At 44.1% G+C, this 18,383-nt stretch overlaps 2 protein-coding genes across 2 annotated transcripts; both read left to right on the top strand.

Annotated features, from left to right (window-relative positions):
• Positions 1-3,078: 3,078 nt before the first annotated feature.
• Positions 3,079-7,474, top strand: hoxb6a (homeobox B6a). Its single transcript, XM_040124200.1, has 2 exons — positions 3,079-3,840; positions 6,023-7,474. The coding sequence occupies exons 1-2, from the start codon at positions 3,267-3,269 to the stop codon at positions 6,307-6,309; spliced, it is 861 nt and encodes a 286-aa protein (XP_039980134.1). The 5' UTR covers positions 3,079-3,266; the 3' UTR covers positions 6,310-7,474.
• A 3,918-nt stretch (positions 7,475-11,392) lies between these two features.
• hoxb5a (homeobox B5a) lies at positions 11,393-14,361 on the top strand. Its single transcript, XM_040124199.1, has 2 exons — positions 11,393-12,197; positions 13,414-14,361. The coding sequence occupies exons 1-2, from the start codon at positions 11,489-11,491 to the stop codon at positions 13,659-13,661; spliced, it is 957 nt and encodes a 318-aa protein (XP_039980133.1). The 5' UTR covers positions 11,393-11,488; the 3' UTR covers positions 13,662-14,361.
• Positions 14,362-18,383: the final 4,022 nt, after the last annotated feature.

Raw genomic sequence — 18,383 nt, 5'->3', positions numbered from 1 at the left:
CGTTCCCACAAAAAGGAGAGGAAACGGAGCGTCCTGCCAGAGAGAGAGAGACAGAGAGAGAGAGGGAGAGAGAGAGAGAGAGAGAGAGAGAGAGAGAAGAGGAGGAGGAGGGGGGCAAAATGAAAGTAAAAAAGAGAGATTCCCCATCTGTCTGTGTGATCCTGCGCAGAAGGGGATTAAACTTATTATCTGTCTCCCTGGTCTGAAGAGTGTTACTTTTAAAACAAGAGAGAAGACATGGACGAATGGAGAGTCAAGTAAAAGTAAAAATAGAGTCTTTGTCTCTATTTGTCAGTCGGACTGTCTGCAGTTTGGCCATGCAGACAAGTCAGAGCCTGTAGGGGAAACACAGAGAAGGACACAAAGAGGGACACTTATTTATGGCTGCGATTATTTGACGACCTCAGCGACACATACTCCGTTTGTAAGGGCGAATGAAAAGAAGGCCGAGTTAGCTGTCCTTTTTCTTTCCCTCTTTACTTTATTTCTTGAGAAGAGGAAGTGGTGGAAAAGGAGAGGGCAACAGTAGTGATCTTGCCTTAAAATTTCTGTTGGTCTAAACTATCAAATTAGTAGTAGTAGTAGTAGTAGTAGTAGTAGTAGTAGTGAGGTAAGGGATAGGGTTGGGGTTAGGCATTTAGTTGCGATGGTTAAGGTTAGGATAAGTAGCTAGGGAATGCATTATGTCAGTGAGTGTCCTCAGATCTAATTCAAGACAAGTATGCGCGCGCGTGTGTGCGTGTGCATGTGCGTGTGTGTGTGTGTATATGTGTGTGCGTGTGTGTGCAGCCAGCTCCACAGTTAGTTTACATTTTGGTTTTATTTATTACTTTTAAAATCATATTTAATTTAAAAGTAGCCACCATTGCGTCACAATAATATAACAGCAACATGATTTGGTTTGTGATAAGAATCTAACCATTAAGTATAGCTCTCTATATCTTATGTTATTATTTTGTTATAGTCTTTATGTATTTAAGTTAATAGTATCATGTAAAATATTTATGAAAAATGTTTTAATTATTAACGAGATCTATATAATAAGTGTTTCAATAACGAATGTATTGATTAAAAATAAAAACAATGACATGTTATATGTAAGAGTTTTTTTCAAACTAGGTCTATATATATATGTTTATATATATATATATTTAAATATGTTGATATGTAGTTTGTAATTGTAATTTATATTTTGTAATTATAACTTTTTTAATTATTTTTTTGTATTTAGTTTCATAAACATAGGGAATGTAGGTCTACTTTATAATTTATTAATATACTACCACTACTACTACTACTACTACTAATAATAATAATAATAATGACAATAATAATAATAATAACAACAATAATAATAATAATAATAATAATAATAATAATAATAATAATAATAATAATGACAATAATAGTAATAATAACTTATTTGATTATTAATTCATAACAGGCTTTTTTTAAATTGCCGGATGCGTTAACGTTAAAATATGCTATATGATAAAGTACGCTGGTTTTCCTTAAGGCTATAGTATGTATTATTTAAGATAAATTTAAGATGTTTTGTGTGACTATATTTCAGTTTTAATATATATAATATATGGCCGTGATTGAGAGGGTTTCAGGCGCGAGGTTATAATCAATGTCAAGAACCCGGCAAAAAAAAAAAAAGTAGGAAACTTCAGGGCTGTTTCTTTTCTTCTTCTCCTTATACATTTCAGTCTAATCAGTGTCTCAGAAGACGAATATAATAATTCACTGCATACGTTGATCAAACCCAACCGACTCTTGCAGACTACTCCTGGAACACTTAAATTCATTTTTCCACAGACACCGCAGCCTGGATCTAACACAGTATACCATTCATGGAGCAGAACACGAGACAGAGCAGTGTCACCAGTGGGGTTATTTTTAATCGATAAAACATCAACAGCTATCAGATTATGTTCAGAAAATCCCTTCCAGATTATCAATTACTCATTCTCATGGAGAAATTAACCGTGATGGAAAAGTCTGTGAAATAACACACACCTCCCCGCGCTGACCGGGGCAGGGGGCATAAATCTCCCCACCAACCCAAATATACCAATTACAAATGTACAAACACCTAAATTATAGACATGCATAGCCCACATTATATTGTAGGCGAACTCACATCCCCGCCACACACACACACACACACACACACACACACACACACACACACACACACACACACACACACACAGGACCACACATGACCCGGCTGTGATTTACGCTCTCCAAATTCATTTTAACGCGGTCGGTATTATCCGCAAAGCACCGGGAATATGTTTCATTATTCGGTTGCCTCTGGTTGTGCAGAAGCAGCCCCCCCCCACACACACACACACACACACACAACATCTCTCCCTCTCTCTCTCAGGGAGGGCGCGCGTGCGTGTGTGAGCTGCTGGTGTTTTTATGGGTCTAACAACAGACGGAGGAAGACACACAGGGAGAGAAAGAATCAATTTAACGCGCCGAGGATTCTGATGTGATTGCGCAATCTCACCGGGAACCGGAGGAAGATTAGAAAGAGAGATTGAATGAGAATTAGAAAGAGAGAAAGGGAGCGGGAGATTGAAGAAGGGAAATAGGAAAGGAGAAAGGGGGGGGGTCGCGATAGAATACCCCCCCCCACACACACACACACACACACACACACACACACACACACACACCTCCCCACCTCTTCCTCTAGACAACGAAAGGAAAAGGGGCGAACGAATGCCAGACACAGAAGCTCCCCATTGGTCAGTCTGAGGTCAGCTGGTCCCCCCCCCCCCCAGAATATCCTTCGTCACCCCATCCCGTCCTCTCCGCACACAAACACACACACACGTACACACTCTCTCTCTTGTTCTCCCCGTCCTCTCTCTCTCTGTCCCACACTGGCACTGAGCCACCCTGATAGCCCCCCCAGCGCCCACCACCCCCCACCCCCCGCGTCTCACCCTCAGCCTCCTCACCCCCCTCCTCCCAATCTCTGATAAACTAAGTGATAGCAGCAGCCCGTCGGACTGTCGGCTATAAAACACAACAAATCATAAAGTGCAGGCAGGGGAAGGCAGAGGTAGGAGGACGGGAGGGAGAACCGTTAGCCGTTAGCCGTTAGCCTCCTTCTACTCCTCCTTCTTCTTCTTCATCGCGTGAACGTTGTTGTTGTGTTTGTTTCGCGCCCTCCTGTCCTCCCCTCTCCTCTTCTTATCCTCTCCTGTCTTCTCCTCCTTTTTCTCGTTTCCTACTTTCTCCCGATGAGTTCCTATTTTGTCAACTCCTCTTTCCCGGTGACGCTACCGGGAACTGGTGGAGGCGGCCAAGCGGCGGAATCGTTCCTGGGTCAGATACCGCTCTACTCGTCGGGATACGCCGCCGAGCACCCGCTTAGACACTACCCGGGGGCAGCAGCCGTTACCGCTGCCGCGGCCGTGGCTTACGGTGCGAGCGGCGGCGGCGTGCACCAGGAGAAGCCGTACCCGGCGTCCACCTACTTCCAGCAAGCGGCCAACGGAGCATATGGCGGGCACCGGGCGGCGGCAGCAGCGGCAGGGGTCAGTGTAGGGGGTGCGACCGGAGCCGGTGCCTGCGACTACGCCACGGCGGCGGCGGCAGCGGCGGCTGCAGCTGCGGCCACGAGCTTCTACCGGGACAAGGAGCACCCGTGCAGCCTGGAAGAACACCAGCTTGCGCTGAGCCAGGACGGCATGCACCGCAAAGCGGAGTGCGCGGGGCTGAGTGGGAAGGGGCTGTTTGGCGAAACGATGGACGACAAGCAACCGGCGTCAGCCCCCATTTATCCGTGGATGCAGCGGATGAACGCGTGCAACGGTGAGTGTCCTCTTCTTCTTCTTCCCTCCTCTTCTCCCCTTTCTTGCATATTTTATGATCCCCGTCGTAAAACTGACGTTTGTTTCCGCTATCAGCCCCTCTGCTGTCTTCCTTTTCTCTATTTCCTCCTCCTCCTCTCCCAGTAGCTGCTTTATGATCCCCTTTTGTTGGCCTGTCAGTCAGTCATGTGCTCGGTATTTTATTATCCGTCATAAAACGGGTTTGTTTGGGTTGTAGCTCCTGTTACTGTATGTGACCTGCTGACCGACGCTGTTACCGAGCAGGGGCAAGAAAGTTAGAGAGGAGAAGCCTGTCAGGGAGTGTTGTGGGTGAAAACGAGGAACAGATAGAAGGATAGACAGGTAGCGAATAAACTAAATGCATGCAGTCTATAGGCTACTACTAAGCTATCGATTTAACTGTCTCTGTAGCATTGCTTTTAATTTCATTTTTTCTTATGTAAACCTTCTTCCGGGTTCCCAATCTGCCTCTAGGCACGACCAAAATATTTTTTTAAAAATAAATAAATTTTACGACTTGACACTGAAGGACAAAACCTGTTCTTTTCATCCTGCTGCGGAGAAATGTAGAATTGTATCACAGCTCCAGCTGATATTCTATTTTTTTTTTCTTTTATCACAACTTTTCTTCTGTTATCTCCAGTAGAGCCTGCGCTGTTAACCTTGCACCGGCGACAAGTGTTATGCGCTGTTTATTCATAACCGGACTGATTAGATATTAGACTCACCATCAGGCCTACTAACGCTGCCAAGTTCGGGGTGAAAGTGAGACGCGCAGGGCCAGCTTACGGGGGGGATCATTTGATTTATTTGACTCCCACAAATAAGCAAGAGTCGGTCCTGTTTTCCACTGTTGTGGCCATAATTAAGTATAAAATTACTGTTGAGAGCCACTGAACTGCAAACCCGAGTGTCTTTGTTTAACGGTGAAAGCGGCCTGTGGAGAGTGAAATGAGTAATGTTGGATAATACAGGGCTACTGTTGTACAAAGCCCTGCAGGACAGTCCGAGTTATGACAGATGAGGTGGAAACCGGCTCCGTCGCAAAGAAACACGTTAGGAATAAAACGCAATGCGGGCTATAAATGACAGCTGAAGATGTAAATGGCAGCTGGAGAGAGAACAGAGTGGCCGAGAAACCCTGAGTGCTCCCCGTTAATCCGGTTTGGCTGAGTTTTTATTTATGGATATTTAGATTTAGATATATGCCCTGAGCGTCGTGCGCTTTCCATACATGCTCTGCCTCTCAGATCGATACAGAAACTGAAGCTGCTAAACTGACAACACGGCGATTTGTTTACCACCTGGGGCCAAAGTACTGTTAGTGAGGATGAGAGGAGACTAATGCCCTGATAGCCGATCCTCACCGGGGGGAATACCCGCTGAAATATTCACGTCACTGCGTTTACTATTATTATCATTAGTTATTATTGTTACTATTATTGGTGTTTGCCGGAAAACTGGAACAACGCGTTTTTTTTCTTCTCAGCTGAATGCTTGGAGTCTTTTACCTTACAAACACACATTAAAATATCTATATGTGTACATGTAAAAAAAAAAAAAAAAAAAAAAATATATATATATATATATATATATATATATATACAGCGAAAGAGAGAGAGATAGAGGGAGATAAACCTAAATTAATGAATGGGTTATTGTCTTTTATGGCGTTCTATTTTGGTTACACAAAAAATCTAAATCATAATTCCAGTCTACACCACCGAGTAGGAAACAAGTGTCAGTTTTTGTAGTCAGATTGGACAAAACATTTCATTGAAATTATTCCAAAATCAGATTATAAATAGATTATAGCTGAGTCGTCCTCTGAAGCAGCTCAACGCAAGAAAGCGCGCATATTTAGAAGGACACCTAGGACACTATTTGACTTGAGGTTTGACTAACGCATGGATTAAATTCTAACTTTTTTGATTCTCCATTGGTAGGTGGGGAACAGAAAAAAATGTATTAAACAACGTGAATAAAACCAGATGTTCAATTAAGTCAGAGCGTAATTAGAATAGAATAGAACAGAATAGGACAAAAAGCCGCCCTGGATGTAACTTATTCTCTCGCTGAATGTCACCAGGTACAGCCTGTGTGTTTTTGGCTGGTTTGATTAAAATTTCACCTTCTCTGTGTCTCTTTTTCTACTATCTCAGGGACTTTCGGTAGCCCCGGGAGGCGCGGCCGGCAGACGTACACCCGCTACCAGACTCTCGAGCTGGAGAAGGAGTTTCACTTCAACCGGTACCTCACGCGGCGGCGGCGGATCGAGATCGCGCACGCGCTGTGCCTCACGGAGCGGCAGATCAAGATCTGGTTTCAGAACCGGAGGATGAAGTGGAAGAAGGAGAACAAGCTGATCAACTCCTCTTCTTCCTCATCCTCCTCCTCCTCTTCCTCCACGGTGAACGGTGCAGAGGAAGAGGAGAAACGGACGGACTGAAAGAGGAGAAAAAAGAAATAAACTGATGTAAGAAACATAAAAGAAGAATAGGAGGATGGATGAAAAGACATACTGGGTAACTCCTCCCCGCCCCCGTCTCAAAATCCGTCCACATGCTTGTCTGGTGTGAAAACTCTGGGGAAAAATTAGCCAAATTTTCCTTTCTTTTCTTTTTTAACCTGAGGAGGGATGGGGGAGGAAAGAGGGGGATAGAATTCCCTTTTCATCCCTCTAATATCGCCACCCACCTAAAAATTGTATCCAGCTACTTCTAAAGGCTGTATTTCCCCCTCTGTCTGGTCTGAAAATTGGGAAATCATTTGTAAAAGACTCTTGAGAAGGAACCGCGAGACTGTGGAAAGAGCAGATGAAACGAAGAAACGGGGTAAAAAAAAGAAAAAGAAAAGAAAAATAACAACATAAAGAGGAGAAAGAGGGTGATGGTGGGGCAGGCTATGGCACTGTGTTTGAAAATACAATAAGTAAGTTACCGGCAACGGTGAGAAGCTGTTTGAAGACACAATTTCTTATTGCATTCCAAGGAAACTACCTAACCTCTTATTCTAGGCTATTTAGTTTTTATTCTCGTCAAATGTACTTCCTATCTATCAGGCACTTGCTTTGAAGCTTTAGGACTCGACCTCGAGCTTTAGCTACACCCCCCTCCTCCTTTTTAAATTTTTTTTAATTTTGTAAACGTGTTGTGTGTGTTATACCTTCAATTACACGTGCAAACGAGCTCATGCACACAACGATGGGATGAGGGGAAAGCTATCTGAGAAGTGTTGTCACGATGTTCATATTTAAACTGTACAGAAATACGCAAGGGAAAATCACTTTGCACGGTCAAAATAATGTAATTGCGGGTGGGGGTGGGGGTAACTTAACCCTTCGAGCTGTTTCACTTTTCCAGTATAGATGGGGCGTGTGGGAGGGGGGTGTTAACCTACTGATGTTATCCGCCAAACTACCTAAAACGTTCAGGAAAGTGTATATTTTATGGATTTTTACATTGTTTGTTTATGTTAGTGTTTTGTCACGTAATTATGTATACTACCTATAAGAAATGTTCAATAAAATGTAAAGAAATGATTGGAGAGAGGCTCTTTTTTAATTTTTGGTGGCTGATAAATTATTTATTAATTTATTCAAACCTGAACACAATTTAACGTTTCAGTTCTGAATCAAACGCGAACGTGCGAAAGTAGAAAGGGTTTTATTTTATGATTTAGTTGCTTGCTTCCATCCGCGCTCAAGACCCATAAACCTTTTAGTCTCTCTACTGCGCGCGAGGCGAGACCGAGGCCGGGGCCATGAAAGCGCGAGCGGTGGTCCGGAGGGGAAGTGACAAGGGGCGCGAGCTGCTGCCGATGGTGGGCTTAACTAATTGATGACCAGACCGAGGGAGAGAAAGTTGATCTGTCCTCCGGCCGGCCAGCCAGACACGTCACACATATATACACACACTTCACCCAGACAAAGTGGACAATGTCCTCGTGACCCTTTGAACTCTGCCTGTCCTCTGAGTGACCGGCGGGTTTGTGTTTCACTGATGCACAGGCCTGAGCACAAAACGTCTTTTTTTTTCTTTTCTATATTACCTTTCACAAATGATCAGCAATGCTGACACATAAAAACATCAACCCGCATAATAACATAGCACATAAAAAAGGTCAGCTGATAATAAATATCCCAATGAATTAAAGGGTATTCTGCTGTTAAAACATCCAATTATAATACTCATAACCCCATGTGTATTTTTTAATTGTATTCTACGCAGGCAACAAAGGGCACAATTATGTAAAAAGGTTACTATAATGATATTTAGTTTGTATGAGTTTATCAACAGCATACTGGCAAAAAAAACTCCCACTGCCAAGCATGTTTTATCATTTTTTTCATAATGTGGAGAAACCCACATCTGCTGTAAACTTCAAGCTCATGCAACGCTATTCCACTCGTTTTACTTACTATATTGAACTGGAGTATTCTGCCAATAAGGGCCTGTTCAGATGTAGGAAATGGTGCCAAGGTATTAGGTGGCATGGGTTGTCAGTAAAAAAGTAATACCACACTGAGGAAATAAAGCTGTCTGTGTGGCAGAGGCAGTAAGTTTCGATTTAATATGGTTTATTTCAGTGCAATCAGGTATGATAGTCACCTTTGTTTTGCAGTGAGACTCATTCCAATAACAGAAACAGACATAGACTCACCTTCAAAGGATCTCATCGAAATAATATTTGGTAAAGTTTTAAGCATTGTAACAGGCAGAGGATTTGATTTGGCTTGTGTAGTTAATGTATAGGCTTCTTCTTTGGCTCTGACCGTGCCAGGGTTACTGATTTGTTTCCCACAGTGAGAATGTCTGCTGTAAGGTGAACTATATGCTGGCAGATGTTCTATGTTAAACACAACGAAAATGGTTTCACTGAGACTCAGAGGGCTCATTTTACCGACCAACAGGCATTAACTGTACACTCTGTCTGGGAGAGTACATCAGTCTAGTGCTTTTCATATTTTGGGCAAAGAATGTTATGGTTCTTTATTTTGTCTGTGATTCATATTGTCCACTTCAACCCTGTCTCCTAGAAATTACATTTTCAACTTTTAAAGTTGTCAGGAGCTTTGAAAAGCAGCTTTGTTTAAGGCTATGACTTTCTGAATTGAGTTTAAAACCTTTTCACTGGACCATAAGCTAGACACAATCCATAACATTTTAACTGTAGTTGAAATATGAAAATCACTAAAACTGAAGTATCTCAACACCATCTTAACATCTGTGCACAGCTTGAAATTTGGATACAAGTACTCTATAGATTACAATGAATTATGATCACATTTGTGCAATTCATGTAAAATAAATCTATGTAGTAGATGATTTTATCCATAAACAGTCTGAGCAGAGGGAGATTCAGATTGTGTGGATCCAGCTCAAGCACCTTGTTCTAACAGGGAATCAAACCCTGAATCCCGACCATCCTCAGAGCCATTAAGCCAACTGGGGAGCCAACAAAAAATTATAATGACAGCGGGAAAAAAACAAAACAACAAAAAACAGAATGTAATACATAAAGTAAACACAACAATTATATCCAACCCAAGAGTAAAATGCTCTGTAGTTTTTTTCCATTTCATATTCTGTGCTAAAAATCTAAATAAATCAGAGCCACTGACCTCTCTTATCAGCAAGCATGGAATTTGTTTGGATCAAAATGGTCAGCAAGTTGTTTCATGGTACAAATATTCAGTGGGATCGTGGAAATCTATATATAATGAGGGGAGTGTGTTCGGAAGCGTGTGCCAACTGGGTCAGTGCCTCCTCCTGTTTGTCCCTGCATTCCTGGCACACTTTGGGTTCTGTTTTTTTAAGCCCCTTCAGTCCGTTTTCAGGCCAACAGTTGGCTGATTTAGCGTTGATGTCAAAACTCTTGTGGGTAAAATAATAAATCTGATATCTGTTGTGTGGATTTTTAGCCCCGTGTTGCTGCCTTTTGCAGCAGTTTTTTATCTGCCTGGGTATTTTGGAATACTCAGGATGATTTCCATTCCAACTGCTGGTTTCTCTCACTGAAGCTTCGTGTGCAAGCAGCTGAATATCTAAAATGCGGCTAGCCACTACACACACATGCAGGAGCACATTTATACACCTCCCCACACACACACGCACACCCCACCACCCCCGACACACAGAGGCACCCTGGCTGAAATGCATCCCAACCCGGGAATCAACAAATCATAAATCAGTAGATTTCCATCCAGTTTGGACGTCACATATCAGGTTTACCATTCCCCTGCAGCTGGAAGGGAGGTTACAAGGAGAAAGAGGGAGGGAAGAGGAGAGAGACAGACAGACAGAATATATAAGAAAGAAAGACAGAAAGAAAAAGAAAGAAAGAAAGGAGCAAAGTTGTAGGCCAAGTAAATTATTCTGGTCAAAGTCACGGTTAAGTCATTGTAACAGAACATACTGCCTGGTTAACCGAAGACACTCAAAATTAAAATATTCGGATAGGCTATGAGATCTCTGCTGGAAGAGGATGTACTGTATGTATACTGCAGTAGGCATGGTTACAATATCAGCAAAGGCGAAACACTGTAAAACACTAACAACAGATAATCACTGCCGTGATTTCGGTTGATGTGTGTAACCTGTATAAATGGGGTAAATTTGGATAATCCGAAAAAAAGGAATTTCCCTCTTTTTCCCGTTGACTTTGGTCTGTAACTTTGCTCTGTGAATGTTTTAGAGAGGCTTCACGCATCCCTGACCGCAGCATTGTAGCTTTTCACAGCAGTATCGTTTATGCTTGCATTCTTGACGTCTGTCACATCACTAATGTTATTTTAATTGTTTCTGAATTATTATTCGTAGTAGTATTAGTAGTAGCAGTAGTATTGTTGTTGTTGTTGTTGTTATGGAAGGCAGCATCAGTAGCTATTATTATTGATTTGTCTACAGTGTTAAATATTCCATTATTAAGGGGTTTATGGTTTATGGTACCTAATTTCGTGCCTAAGCAAAGGTCAATTAACAGGCCCGAGTGATGAGACACACGCAGTGTGAGACAGAGAGTGGAGGAGAGAGAATATTTTATAACAGCTCTCTAAGACTCTTTTCGGAGTCTACTTTCCCTCAGTCTTTTTAGTCAGCGCAATACATTATGTTTGCAGTAGGTGGCGCTCTGAGCTCACCCCCGGCACCTCCAGCAGTAGGATAAAGGTTGGGAGAGAGAGAGAGAGAGAGAGAGAGAGAGAGAGAGCGCTCCCCCCGCCCATCCCTTCATCATTAGAAACCTCAGAGCATGAATTACCTCTCCAAAGTCATCGGCGAGAATTTACGACTGGTCAACAAAAGCACGTGACCGCACCTCCTCCTTCTCTCTGTTTCTCTCTCTCCTCCCTCACCTCACCCCTCACCTCCCCCATCACACACACACACACCCCTCCATCCAACACACACACACACACACACACATACACACACATACACCACCCCACCCCCATATTTGGACGGCGCATACATAGCTAAAAACGAAGTACAGTGCAACGCCATAATTCACTAATACATCATAAATCGTTGAAAGTACCCGCGTTATAACGACCAAGAGAAATCTAACAAATCAAGCGCCCCTTAGTAGCCTACTTAACTGTAAGCCTGCAACTCTCTAAAACAACCTAAATGAGCTCTTACTTTGTAAACTCGTTCTCGGGGCGCTACCCAAATGGCCCCGACTATCAACTGCTAAATTATGGAGCTAGCAGCGGCGCAATGAACGGCGGGACGTACAGGGACTCTTCCTCCTCCACAATGCACCATGCGACGGGCTCTTATGGCTACAGCTACAATGGCATGGACCTGACCGTCACCAACCGAGGAGGGGGGAGCAGCAGCGCCGCCACCACCGGAGGACACTTCGGGGGCGGCTCAATCGTCGGGGACTCCCGGGGATTCGGCTCCCCTGCCCCGCAGAGGGGCTTCAGACAGCCGCCCAGCTGCTCCCTCGCCTCTACGGCAGACTCCCTCCTGTCATCCGGTAGTGGAGACACCAAGCTGGGCGCCCAGAGCTCGTCTCCTCGCTCGGAGCAACCAGGAAGCGGTAATCTCAGCTCTCCAAACCTGTCCTCCAACTCCTCCGGTGGTGGTGGCGGCGGCGGCGGCACAGCGCAGCGCTTCAGGGAGCTGGACGACGCGTCGCCAGAGACCGATGAGTTGCACCACAACCGGGACGCTGGCCGAGGAAGCAACCCGCCCTCCAGGACCGGACACCCGCAGCCTGTGCAGAAGCAGGAGGGCGGCGCGGCAGGATCAGCAGCTGGTAGCACGACGGGCAGCGAGGCTCAGACACCACAGATATTCCCCTGGATGAGAAAGCTGCACATTAGCCATGGTACATGCTGCTCTCGTGTTTACAGCTTGTCAGCTCCGTATCATAGACGTTCCAGGGAGATGATATTCACAATGATTGCAGCTTCCCTAAATGTTGACACATGAGGTTGGTGACAGTTTAGCTCTTGAGGAAGCTACATGGGGAGCCATGGGGCTCTGAGCCTGTTTGTACACCCTCTAAAGATTCAGCAGGCTTATTACTGCTTTGATATGATTTGGGTAAACTGTCTGCCGGAGAATAGCCGAAAGAAACACAATAAGCCACGGTTCTTCGTTTTGTCTACACCCCACCAAGCCTCTTTCCACTGCGTCAATTTAATAATTCCATGTGACTGTTAAAAATGTGTCAGCAAGGTGTTTGATCCTACAAAAAAAGCACAAAATATCCGTTTTATTTTGCGTCTTGCTTTTATGCAGATAAGGAGTTATGCACATATTTTTATGCACGTATTTATTTTTTATTTATTTGGAAATCAGAAAGTAAGTGAACGGGACAGCTGGACACCCTCTGGTTAACCATCTGAATTTAGGTATTAGCAGTTTTCTCAGTGCATCAGGGTGCAATTCGTTCTACATTTCCCTCCTCTAGAAGCCAGGGACGCCGGATGGTTGCCCCCTCTGCCTTTTCTCCCTCTTTTTTTTATTTTAGAAAATTCCACAAAAGCGTCATAAATCTGTCAGGGGAGAGCAGAGTCGGATAGCAAAGCCTAACAGGCTGAGTAGCACAGACAGAGCCGTGTGTGTGTGTGTGTGTGTGTGTGTGTGTGTGTGTGTGTGTGTGTGTGGGGGGTTAAAAGAAAGAGAGGCCAAGAAGGCTTTGGAAGCTGCTGCTCCTTTGACAAGTGAAGCGTTTTTACGTGTGGGAACTTTATTAGGGAGGTGAAGATGAGGACGGGGCAATAAAACCCTGAAGGGAGCTAGACAGAGCGAAAAGTGGGAATATAAAGAGAGCAATGGTGGCGAGAGGTGGTTAAAAAAAGAAAACAGTATTATGACAAATAAAAGCATTTCTTTTTTGGCACAGGCTGTGGAGTGGAAATTGCAGAAATAAAATGTGTCAAGAAGGACTGCTGTTGGTTCCGCAGAGTTGCTGTTTCTGTTATACTGGGGTTATTTATGGCGTCCTCGTGGTATTTTGTCCACCCACTGTTTGTGTGCATTTCTAAATAATCACCCGTTTATGTCACGTTTGCCTTGTGTCCGCTCCAAACCCTCAGATATGACGGGCCCCGACGGGAAACGGGCGCGAACGGCGTACACCCGCTACCAGACTCTCGAGCTGGAGAAGGAGTTCCACTTCAACCGGTACCTCACGCGGCGGCGGCGGATCGAGATTGCGCACGCGCTGTGCCTCACAGAGAGGCAGATCAAGATCTGGTTCCAGAACCGGAGGATGAAGTGGAAGAAGGACAACAAACTGAAAAGCATGAGCCTCGCCGCTGCCGGCAGCGCCTTCCAACCTTAAAGATTAACCCATTTAAAAAAAAAATCCATCCCATCCGTCCCTCTCTTTGGAAAGGTTACTACCATGCACAGTCATCCCAGGAAGGAAATAAGAGACAGAACAGTAGAAAAATGAAGAAAAACACACAAAAAAAAAACCCAGGAGAAGCCAGTAGGGAATGGCTTAAGAGAAGAAGAGGTGATGAAGAAATGTGTCTATCACAAACAGATTCACAGATGTAGATTTCAAAAACACTTCTATTATCAACTGAGTACTGTACAACAGCGCAGCACTTTTTATTTCTTCGGCATGTTGGTCTTTGGTGTTTTAGGGCAATGTAAAAAATGACTGTGGTACTTGCTCTTGTAAAACAAAAAACAAAAAAAACTTAGTGTTCCTGTATGTTCTCGTCGTTTTTAAAATAGCTGTCCAGAAGAGAGGAGTGAATATGCTACCTAACATTTCTACCTACGTCCTACCTTACAACCTTGCTACCTACCTGTTGTTTAAGGTCTAAATAGCGTTTTATGTGTCAAGTGCGATGTTTTGTAATTGACAAAGTGCTTTCTAGAAAAAGCTAGCATGTGAGCTCTTATTGTAAGTTATTTACTGCTAATAACACGTGTATAGCCCACAAGTCCTCCTTCCTCCCACGCTGTCAGTTACTTTTCATTCAAATCTACTCCAATTTCTATTGAGGAAGCAGGGAAGTTGTGAGTGTGTGTGTGTGTGTGTGTGTGTAAAAACAAATCAGCCCTGCCTACATCTCCGTATCCATCCAAAATGTTGTGTATAGCTCTATTATTCAAAAATTGTAACTGTATATTATTGTTATTATTATTGTAATTATTGGATTTATGTTCCAAAAAGGATGTATATAGATATTGACATTTTTAAATGTACCCAGTTCACTATTTGTAGGCACAGTGTGTATCTGTGTGCGTGCGTGCGGGTATTACCGCGTGTGTGTCTGTGTCTGTGTGTGTGTGTGTGTGTGTGTGTGTGTGTGTGTGTGTGTGTGTGTGTGTGTGTGTGTGTGTGTGTGTGTGTGTGTGTGTGTGTGTGTGTGTGTGCATGTGTGAGTGTGTTTGCTTGTGTTTGAGTGTTGGTGTGTGTGTGTGTGTGTGTGTGTGTGTGTGTGTGTGTGTGTGTGTGTGTGTGTGTGTGTGTATACGCATGTAAGGGACATGGCTACCGTCCCGTAAGGCCTGTAAGCTTTCTGCCAATGAGCTTTTTGTATTTGTTTGTAACTTGGAGTAAACAGACAATAACACACACAAAAAAACAAACAAAAAAACAATAAAGTTCCTCATACTCGTCATCAAAACCAGACAGACCTGTTGCTCATGTACCAAACTTTCGCACAAATGGAAAGGATGACAGTTATACAGGGCAGAAGTTTTATAGGCTAAACCTTCAGGTTGTGCTGGAGCCGCGTCTTCGGCGGAAAACTGGTTTAGACAATTGAATCAGAAATATTTGTGCCAGTTACCGTTATGAGTTTAATGTAAATCATATGCTGATCTGTGTCTGTGCTGATGGTATAGGCTAATTACTTGAGCCGTCAACTGCCAACGTCTAAACTCAGTTTTTCATAAAGTCTATCTGTCTGAGAAAAGGTGCAAGTGCAGTAGTGAGCAAGCCGTATGTGGGTCTTGGCTATCGGACCAACCCGAGTCCAGTTCTTGCAACAACAAAAAAATGTAACTTTTCACGCACTTCCATTTATTTTTCGCCCTCCACCACCTCCTCCACATTTTTGTGCACAATGTGGGATAAGTCTAATTCAAATTTAGTTGAACAAATTACTGTCAATTTCCAGTTCTACAAAATTATTCAAGATGGGAAAACCGAACTGTAAAGACGCATCACACCTAACACCCGGACCGGAGGCCCGTCCCCTATTTTCAAGGCCTCACTTGAACCTTGAACGCCACATTTCCAAGGTGACAGCCTCCTGGACCTTCGGCAGAGTAACAGCGCCAAGCTCACTAGTCACTAAATAAGCTGGCTAAACACACGCGCTCGTACACGCTCCCACAGAGAACAGAGGCACACATGCCAATTCTCATCTCTGCTGACCAAGCCTGACAAGACAAAAAAAAAAAAAAACTACCCGTAGTGGACAAATTGGTCACTTTTCTCTAAACGGCCTTCCTTTTCCGCCCCAACGGCATCGACACCCGGCCAAATCAGGTTACTTTCGTTTCCCACTGTAAACAACCAACTGAACTTTTAAACTCACCGACTGATGCTGTTGCAGCTTCCCGGTTCATACACGGCTCTGTTTCTGAGCTGATGGGGGGGTGAGGGGGGGCGAGGTCCTGCTCCGAGCCTCATCTGGACACAACCTCTATCTCCTTCCTCCTCTGTGTGTGTATGTGTGCTGAGATACATTTTTTTTAAAGCTATCCCCTTATGCTTTGGGCCAAACTATAAAAAAAAGAAGAAGAAGAGGAAGGAGAAGGCAGCTTTGACATTCACATGTCAAACGGATGAGGGTTTTTATCTCCAAGTTGGATCGTAAGGATCGGGCCTGGCCTCTGACTGATACCGCTCACTGGCTCTCCCCTGGTCACGTGGGGTCCATAAAGTTAGTTTTATGGTTTGGGGGAGTTGACAATGTACTATATATTTCACATTCTAGAAAGCAAGTGACGGTTTAACGGCTTCGCAGGGATCCTAAAGGGGTCAGTAAAGTAGAGACAGAGCGGGAAAGGGAGGGAGTGTGTGTGTGTGAGAGAGAGAGCAGGCCACTACTACCGGCCGCTGGTCCTGCTCCGGTTCATACGCAGAGCCCGGCGAGTTCTGATCTGTGCCGCTCTGAACGCTGGGAAAACCCGGTAGAGAGAAAGAGCCAGGACGCACAGTAAGTAGTGTTTGAAGGCTGCCTGTAAGTGGGGGCTAAGTAGAGATGGAAGGGGGTGGGGGTGGTAAAGGGAGGGAGAGAGAGAGCTGTGTAATTAGCTTACCATGTCACTCACTCACTCTGTGGTGCTGCTGTATTAACGCTCTCGCGGAATGCCGCGAAGCTCCAGTGTATTTGAGATATTTGAGAGCCATTGTTGTGACTGGTCCGGGACCCGCGACGGTGGCGGCGTCACAGATGGAGTGAAAGGCTTTACGGTTGTGTAACCCCCATACGCGTGTGTATGCGTTTCAGTGTGTGCGTAACGATGGCGCACAGGCACACGGGAGGCTTGCTGTATGTGGTTCTCAGCGCGGAGAAGTGACTCGCAGTGAGCACAGAGTGGTTTACATTCGTGGTGTGCGATATTGTCAGGTTTTAACCATGAGGTGCTTCCCTCTTGAATTTGATGTGTTGGAATGCTTGAACAATACATTCAGTGAAAGGCTGATGAATTGACCCAAACCGCATACTTTGTTGGTTGTTTCTTAACGTGTTTTTTAAAGGTGTGATACTGATCTGACTCATGCCCCCCCCCCCGGATCAGAGGGGGAATATATAGCAATTAAGTTGGGTGAATACGTATTTCCTCCCTGGTGGCTTTTATCGCAGCTTTTTTGGAAAGGAAACGTTTCATATCATTTTTTTCATTTTACGCAAGGCCGCGTAAAAATTGCGTAAAAATTGTTTAAGAGTTTTAGAAACGTCCATATGTGGTAGCATTATCCAAGACGTACATGAACAAGGACAGAGAGAGAGACAGAGTGAGAGAGAGAGAGAGAATGAGGGAGCGTGAGAGAGAGCCTTTAGTGATACATGTCCTTGGGTACAAGAAAATCTTTGTCCGTCCCTCGCCCTTGTATTTTCCAGGCAGGATGGGTGTGAGTGTACAGCGTCGCGGATACAAACATTCCCAGGGTTCACCATCGGAGTCCTTGTAGGTTATTATACGCCAGAGCTTTGACCTGTTTGACTCGCGCAAAAGTAACAAACACACACACACACACACACACAGACACGCGCTCAGACAAACACACACTCATGTTGACCTTGGTCGCTTTTGAGGACTTTACATAGACTGGCATTGATTTCCTGGAGACTTACCCTAACCATAACCACTATTTGCCTAACCCTAGCCATTACCCTAACCTTAACCACTGACCCAAAAATCTGCTTTTTCCCAATTGGGGATATTGGGGACTTCTGTCCCCAAAAGGACAAGCCATCCCCAATTAACTGGTCTTTAGTCAGAAAATTGTCCCGTAAAGTAATCTATGACTGATACACACACACGTAGACACACACACTGCAACTGTGCTCAAGTCAAACTGTTCCGTTGCAGAGACAAACTTAAACGTTGAAACCAAACAAAAATGAATATACAAACTCCCAGTGTAAACCTACACTAATTCAAGACAAAATATGGACTATTTTTTTTGTCTTGAACCAGTATTATATCAAGTGCTACTGACTTTTATGAAGGTAAGGCACACCAAAACATTGATCCAAATGTTGTTGAAATTATTGACACATGTGTAACAAGGTAAAAAATACATGGGAACACTAGAATCAGAGACACAGTCACTTCACCAGAAGTCAGTTTAATACAACATCACTCACACACTTTTAATCAAACCACGTGACACAAAACTTTCTGTGTGACAGTAAAATCCTCTCTGTATCAGCGACCACGGAGGTCTTCACTGATGCTAATGCAATTCTCTCAGCCCTCAGGTCAGATTTAAAACCCAAATACACATTTGAAAACAATGTCAACGAAAACCAGTTCAGGCACACCGGGCTGAACAGCATTAAATATTGACGGATTTTCTTAA

This window comes from Xiphias gladius, chromosome 3, assembly GCF_016859285.1.
Source record: "Xiphias gladius isolate SHS-SW01 ecotype Sanya breed wild chromosome 3, ASM1685928v1, whole genome shotgun sequence".
NCBI classification, from domain to species: Eukaryota; Metazoa; Chordata; class Actinopteri; order Istiophoriformes; family Xiphiidae; genus Xiphias; species Xiphias gladius.
This window is presented reverse-complemented; position numbering and strand designations above follow the sequence as displayed.

Excerpts from the sequence above, each read along its gene's own strand:
- hoxb6a (XM_040124200.1), top strand. The coding sequence starts at position 3,267 with ATGAGTTCCTATTTTGTCAACTCCTCTTTCCCGGTGACGCTACCGGGA. Across the intron at positions 3,841-6,022 it reads GCGGATGAACGCGTGCAACG|GGACTTTCGGTAGCCCCGGG; the intron begins GTGAGTGTCCTC and ends CTACTATCTCAG.
- hoxb5a (XM_040124199.1), top strand. The coding sequence starts at position 11,489 with ATGAGCTCTTACTTTGTAAACTCGTTCTCGGGGCGCTACCCAAATGGC. Across the intron at positions 12,198-13,413 it reads AAAGCTGCACATTAGCCATG|ATATGACGGGCCCCGACGGG; the intron begins GTACATGCTGCT and ends CCAAACCCTCAG.